This window comes from Tympanuchus pallidicinctus, unplaced genomic scaffold (assembly GCF_026119805.1).
Source record: "Tympanuchus pallidicinctus isolate F22 unplaced genomic scaffold, pur_lepc_1.0 scaffold21, whole genome shotgun sequence".
Taxonomy (NCBI): Eukaryota; Metazoa; Chordata; class Aves; order Galliformes; family Phasianidae; genus Tympanuchus; species Tympanuchus pallidicinctus.
This window is the reverse complement of record NW_026294733.1, coordinates 1,590,848-1,597,611: the sequence shown is the minus strand read 5'-3', so window position 1 is coordinate 1,597,611 and position 6,764 is coordinate 1,590,848. Positions and strand designations below refer to the sequence as shown.

The 6,764-nt window shown below is 40.7% G+C and overlaps 1 protein-coding gene across 1 annotated transcript; it reads right to left on the bottom strand.

The window, feature by feature from the left end:
* Positions 1 to 553: 553 nt before the first annotated feature.
* Positions 554 to 6,739, bottom strand: CNOT8 (CCR4-NOT transcription complex subunit 8). Its single transcript, XM_052684676.1, has 6 exons — positions 6,622 to 6,739; positions 4,876 to 5,069; positions 3,403 to 3,564; positions 2,908 to 3,052; positions 2,182 to 2,292; positions 554 to 1,875 (listed from the first exon to the last, which is right to left on the bottom strand). Exons 1-6 carry the CDS (start codon positions 6,736 to 6,738, stop codon positions 1,726 to 1,728), a joined length of 879 nt encoding a protein of 292 aa, XP_052540636.1. The 5' UTR covers position 6,739; the 3' UTR covers positions 554 to 1,725.
* Positions 6,740 to 6,764: the final 25 nt, after the last annotated feature.

Here is a 6,764-nt window from a genome sequence, read left to right as displayed (position 1 = left end):
ACATAAGAACTTCTTCCTGAAAGAACAAAGCTGTAAAGAGCCTCAGTAAATTCTAGAAGCAAAACGATTCAAATAGCAGCAGGTAAAAGGAGGGAGTTGGATCAAAAGATTAATTAATTTTAGATTAATTAAAGATTAATTAATATTAACCTGGTGGAGTTGTTCCCACTAACTTGGAATTGCTTGAACCAGGAGGGGGAGCTACTGCTTAACCAAACAGCTCTCCTATCATTTAGGCAAGAATCCTTACGGTGGAGCTGAAGCAGGAAAATTTCAGGCAGGACACATCAGCAAAATAGATTTGTCATTTCAAGTGGCTGAGCTGCTTGCTGAGCTAGCAGAAGGTCAGAAAGAGAATCTAAGTCCACCAAAGAGAGTTTAAGCTCAAATTCACTGAAGAACAGCTGATAAAAGCAAATTTTAAGAACTATCCCAGTCGTATATCCTAAGTAGTAAGAGAAAAAAACTTCAGCATCTTCCCTTCCTTGCATGCAGGCACCTCTTGAGTTCAGATTCCAGAGTTCCATCAAGTACTGAAATTCCCAAACAAAGCCTTGTTTAAAAAAATTTATTTTACAAAATTTAAAAACAAGTACTATTTACAAGCATTTCAAAAACCAGCTCTAAACCTCCGTTCCTAGTAATGAATTGAATAAGCTTGTTTAAAATTCATGACCAAGTCAAAATTTTAAGTTTGCCCCATCCAAAACTTTTTTTTTTTCCTAAATCATGTCATTACAGAGCTGCTGAGGAAGGAAAAAAAGTATGGCTTGATTTTTAAAAGGCAGAATCCCGCACTGTTCATCCATTCTCTAGCTCTGTTTCAGATGTTTTTAATGACAAGAAGGAGAGCTGTTTTGCAGGTTGTTAAGCATAAAAAGGAGGGAGAAGAGCATCAAGTTTATCCATTTTCTGAATTAACTCTGTCAAAATGAGACTAACATTTGTAGGTCAAGTTGAAGACGACTGAAGTCAGAATATTGGTCCTGGCAAGAGGTTCTCAAGCAAAAATTAATTTCTAGACCCTCTTAATCTCTACCTAGAACAGTTTAACGCCTGTAAGAACTAAGCCAAGGCTCAGTATGGATCAACCCTGCACCATACAGAAGCAAAAACTATGAAGCTGACCAAATCAACTCCAGACTCAAGTAATATCCATTCCCATCGTTGTAAAGCAAACCTCCAAATAGTTTTAGCTGCAAGGATCGTTTTTAATGTTATCCTTTCCCAAACCTCTGCAGTGATCAAAGGGAGCATATTTTCCACAGCCTAGGCAAAGATAAAATAAGCAACAAATGAGGTGAAGCTGTCACCCTCACAACATGCAGAAGTTTTAAAATAAGCTTTCTAAAGCACAGTTTGCAAGTTTGTGTGCACGTCTGTGTCTGACTTCACTGGATTTCCAGGTCCTTGTCTTAAAGGAAAATTATTCCACTGTTAAGTCCTCCTTGCAGATTCTGTACAGTATAAAGAGGAAAAAAACAGAGGTATACACAGTAGTTTCTGTCTTTTGCCCTTCGTATTAAAAAGATGGCAAATCACAAATGCTGGCATTAGGAATTTAGTCAACTCTGTCCAGGGTTTCAAAAGAAGATGCAGCTCTTCAGCAAAACTGCAGGCCTTCCAGAGATTGTGTACTGTGCCTTTTGAGACACCATTAGGGAAAATGGGTGAGGACAGCAGCTGCCAATGTAGTAACCACGTTCTGCTGAGGGCTACCACCTATCATGGCTGCATGTTGTTGATAATAGCCAAAATGCTCATTTTCTCCTGGGCTGAGTCCACATCTTCATTTTGTTTCTGAGCCACTCCTGTGCCAAGACCATACAGCCGCCCGCAATACTTTGCATCATCAATCGTATCCTCAAAGAACAACTGCAGAGGGGAACAAAAAAAGAGGAAGAGAAATTAATTGTTCCTCTAAACTGGAAAGCACCTAACCTTAATTAAAGACATCATCTGAAATCAGCCACTCCTAGGATTCAGCATGGGCAGTAAGACAAAGACTGGAAGGAAGAATAAAGGGGAAGATTCAATGCCAATAGAAACGATCTCTATTACCGACCATTTTGAAGTGTGATACTCACAAGGCTCAAAAAGAAAAACACCACCAAAAGCATGGTTTGTATTGATGCTGATGGACAGAGACTGGAGAAAGAACCAAAAAGAACACTGCACTACCTCTTTCATTCTGAAGAATGCCATTCCTGTGAGAAGAGAGTCTGATCCTGCCTGGTGCTGTCTTCCAATTCGCTGCAAATCCAGTTGATCTGCCACTTCTTGAAGGCCACCCTGCAATGAAAACAGATGAGTTTATTTTCTAAACATCTGTGTCTTACCATAAGTGCCACACTTCTCCAGAACACAACTGTTAAATACTGTGTGCAGATTCCAGCAACATACACACCCCAGCTGTGAGTGAAATACAACGATAAACATTGTCCAAGAATGCAGAAACACTCTAGTCAAATTTAGGTACCTTGCTTTCCTGTTGCAGACACACAGATGACTGTGGGTACAGTCACAGGTTACAAATGCTGCACCTTTCCCACCCTTTCCTGAACCAAGGCTGTGATTCAGTACATAAATAATCTTCAACCCTCTGAGTGCCTAGCAATTAATCAAGTCATGGAATAGTTCACATAAGACAAAAATGCTCCACTTTGTGCAGGGGGAAAAAAAAAAGATACACATGGTTATGTGAATATTCCTTATATAATAAATATATTGACAAGCTTATAACAGGGGAGGCAGTACCTGTTAGATACAAACTTAGTCTTATGTGTCTCTGTGACTACTGGATTTGATACTTCAGTTTAGAGAGAGAACGGTTCTGTCATTTGGTGTCCTGCAGATGTGCAGGGCTGCTGTCCATCCACCCCTTGTTTGCACTGAAGACAAAATTACCTTGAGGTTTTTGCAGCTCTTCATTAAGTATTTTACATCATAGATAGATGGGAAGAAAAGGTTCAAGATATGGAAAAATTCATGTTCCTCTTCAGGTAACCTGGAATCTGTCAACAGCTTCACCATGTAGCCGAAGTCATAACCACTGAAAACAAACATAAAGAACCTGACAGACACCTATATTCAGCTGGTATTAGTGTTACATGAGTTGCAAGAGGGTGTTTTTCTGTACTTATAGCCTTCTTTTCCATAAAGGAAGCAAAAGAACTTGCAAGCAGCACACGCACAAAATGCAGATCAAAATAGGTGCCGATATAAAATGAAGTACCAGCGTGCTTAAAGTTGGCCTTTACAATTTCAAACTTACATTAAGAACTGCACAGCTGCTAAAATTCATCTCATTAAAATCTGTGTCAGACTCCATGGTCCAAAGCAGCAGGATTTAAGCCAAAAAGAGGCATCTTGCTCAGTAGCACCAGCGATCATCAGACCTACCTGTGAAACGACAGCCACTTCACACTGTCACTAAGGACGACCCCTGAAGTCATGAGCAGCTCAGCAAAATGCAGGGTATCGATCCCTTCTTCCTCATGCTTCTGGAACTGCAGCCCAGAGCTTGCAAGGAGGTCTATGGAATCCTGAGAGTACATATCCTCCCTGAAGGAGAAAAGCAGAGCTCTGTAGTCAAGGCTCATTTCAGAAAGGTTTCCCACACGTCGCATTTGGAAAATCGGAGCGACCTGCAGGCTGCCCACCTCTGAGCTCCATTGGGTGTCTCTACAAAACTCAAATCACTTTTAATACCCTTCATTACTCTTACACATTTAACAAGATATTCTGCAACCTCAACCGAATATCAATTCTGCTGCTACTGCCAAATCTGAAGAATGCACCTCCACAGAACTATGCTGTGAAAGATATCTCTGAGGTAATGGAAGTGCCAGATGATGGGAGAGAAAAGGGGAATCATCCCAAAGAGGAAGACACAGACCTCTAAAGCAGCAAGCACCACTGCTGCCTGTGTCTTATTTGTCACATGACAGCACTATATTACCTTATTATTATCTGCAATGCTATCTTAGAGACTAAACAAAATTGCGTAACGCTTGACTACAGAGATGAGTGCTGATAAGCCTGGAGAAGAGCTGAGCAGACACCCGAGTTTTATACTCCTAAGCTCCATCTGGAGGTGGGGGACATGACAACACAGAGCAAAACTCATACCAAACATGATAATTTAGAGTCAAATAGGGTTCACAGCATCAAAACCTCTCTGTTATGACTTAAATGCTTTTAAGAGGCTGAGAGAGTTGTGCAAGTAAACACTGCAACTTCTGTTTTCAAGAGCAGTATGATCAGCTTATATGAACAGCTTTTTGGTAATGTTCTGTTTCACAGTAATACTGATTGCCAAAGAAATGCACTTTTGCCAGAGAAACTTTCTCTATTTCCAGGCAGCTTTTGTGACACATAAATCCTCTTTATAATCACACAGGAAGAGATAAATAAACTTGTTTCAACTGCAGCCCAGGAAACGATAGTGTGGAAGAGTCAAGAACTGCCACACTCACTTTAACAAGGCTGATTCTCCCAAACACGTGTGATAATTCCGCCTATGCTTTTTCCTTTAGATACTTTAGCAAAGCTCTGTAAAGGGGCTTTTTCCTTTTTGCTGAAAATTGCACGTCCACTTTTATTTAGCAGAAAGACACAGATTTGCACTGAATCGATTACATGAAATATATGGAAATATATAAAAACCACATAGTTTCAGATCATAACATTATTCCACAAATACTACAATTCCTGTCATGCCAAAACGGAGCCTCACATGATCTGCTCTGGAATCTCAATTTTCAATGCTCAGAACCAACCAGTGATGAGGCACAAATGGATTTCTGCATTTTCCAAAGACAAGCACACGGCAGCACTGGAAGCAGCCATTGCTCCCTGGCACAGAAGACTCACGTAAGGTTGAATTTGAAGTTGAACTGCCAGGTGTTGATCCCAGAAGGATATTCTCCCTTCTCATTTGTGAAAGTCAGGCCCAGCTGGATAATTTTCAGAAGATCAACGTTACACCGAAGAAGCTGATACTGATAGTCAATGGAGCTGCGGAATTCACCAATGGGCCTTACAACAACCCCAGGAAACTCCGTGTCCTGGAAAAGAAGAGGAAATCTTATCCCACATTCTGGCAGGACTGTATTCAGTTCCACACCTGCAGGTCTCAATACTGCAATCTGTGAGTCCTTCTATTAAAAACACTTATTTTTCATCCCATTTCATATTCTAGTATGGACTTCAAACCGCTACAAGTCAGAACTAAAAGAAAACCTACATCATGTGTCAGCCAACTGCACTCATTCACTCTCACAGGTAACCTTTCCTGTGGCTTCGTTTCAAAACAAACACGTCACAAAATCACCCAGCATGAGTTACTGCATCACTTGAGCATCTCTTACTCCCCAGGGCCTACCCCTCTTATTTTCCCCATACCTAATGAAAAATGATTTATTTAAAAATACACATATAGCATTCTTTCAAGTTCCAAATGTAAGTGAAATCCAGCACTCTCACCAGTATAGATCATGGTAAACTTTGTAGTTACTAAAAAAAAAAATAGCCGATACTACACTGATAGAAATTGCTGCAAATCAAGACAGACTTCAACAACAAAGCGACCATACTAATTTCTACTCTCAAGTCAAATAGCATCAACAGATAGATAGACTACAGCAATACTCCAATAGATAGACTACAGCACACAAAAACTTTCAGAGGATCCAGTACATAAGAGAATTTCTCCCTTGCACGTCTTCCTGTACCCACTCTTACAGCACAGCAATTACAACAGGCAAACAGGCCAGAAAGAGATGAAACACAAAGCATATTGAAGCAAGGCATTCATTTCCAATCAACATACAATTGAATATATACATATATGTTTACTGTTTACTTCACAACTTTGTTCTGCACTGAATTCTATGCACTCTGAAGGCACGTGTATTTTTATGTCATGCTTTTATTACAGAATTCTCTCCTATCTTTGAGTTTAGCATCCTCAGTCAAAGCTGTCGTAACTGAAGAGTACCATAACTCAGTTGGCTGTGTGAGTGCCTGGCTCCTGCCAAGCAGATACAGACTTTAAGAGCAGAAAGGGATTCTTCCCATCTGGAGGATATTCTGCTGCTCTGAAATAAAACTTCCTGAAATGCGCTGTCATATTGACAGCCAGAATATTCTTCTGGAACAACCAACACGTGAGCACGCTAAGAAGGAGCCACTGCTGCTAACAAGTTGTCACTTGGAGGTTTCTTCTCCTTCAGTTTCCTGCCAATTTTCCAAAACGGGCAAGAAATTTACAGAACCTAAAGATTTGTACACCTGAATGCCCCACCTTCTACTGTACAAACTACTACATGCTGATATTCAATTAATTCCCTTTTCTAAGGTGGTCTCTCTCTCTTCTCCGGCTTTCCATCAAACCAGAATGAAGACAAGACACACTATGTTCTGGTATGTCTCTCTAGTGATGAGTTTCCTAATATTTCGCCAATTAACTGCTATTTTTGTTTGGTAACAGATGAGGGAAATCACTTTTCACTCAAGAAGCACCACAGAATCATCGACATTGGAAAAGATCTCTTGGTCCAACTATCATGTGCCCCTATTTCCCGAATAAGACAAACAGGTCAAGCATGAAGCATTTACCATTGCGATGTAGCTGTAACTCAGCACAATCTCTCGGATTTTCCTCATCTCTTCCTCCAGGTTGTTGGCCCACACCTCACAGATCACCTGGCTGTTCTCCGCCAGGGCTGCTGGCATCCTGCCGGGCCCAGGGCACAGCCAGC

Bases quoted from the DNA above. Each gene is read 5' to 3' on its own strand.
- CNOT8 (XM_052684676.1), bottom strand. From the start codon at position 6,738: ATGCCAGCAGCCCTGGCGGAGAACAGCCAGGTGATCTGTGAGGTGTGG. The intron at 5,070-6,621 runs GTAAATGCTTCA...CTTCTTTTCCAG, and splicing joins GTTACAGCTACATCGCAATG to GACACGGAGTTTCCTGGGGT. The intron at 1,876-2,181 runs GTAGTGCAGTGT...TCCCCTCTGCAG, and splicing joins CATTCTTCAGAATGAAAGAG to TTGTTCTTTGAGGATACGAT.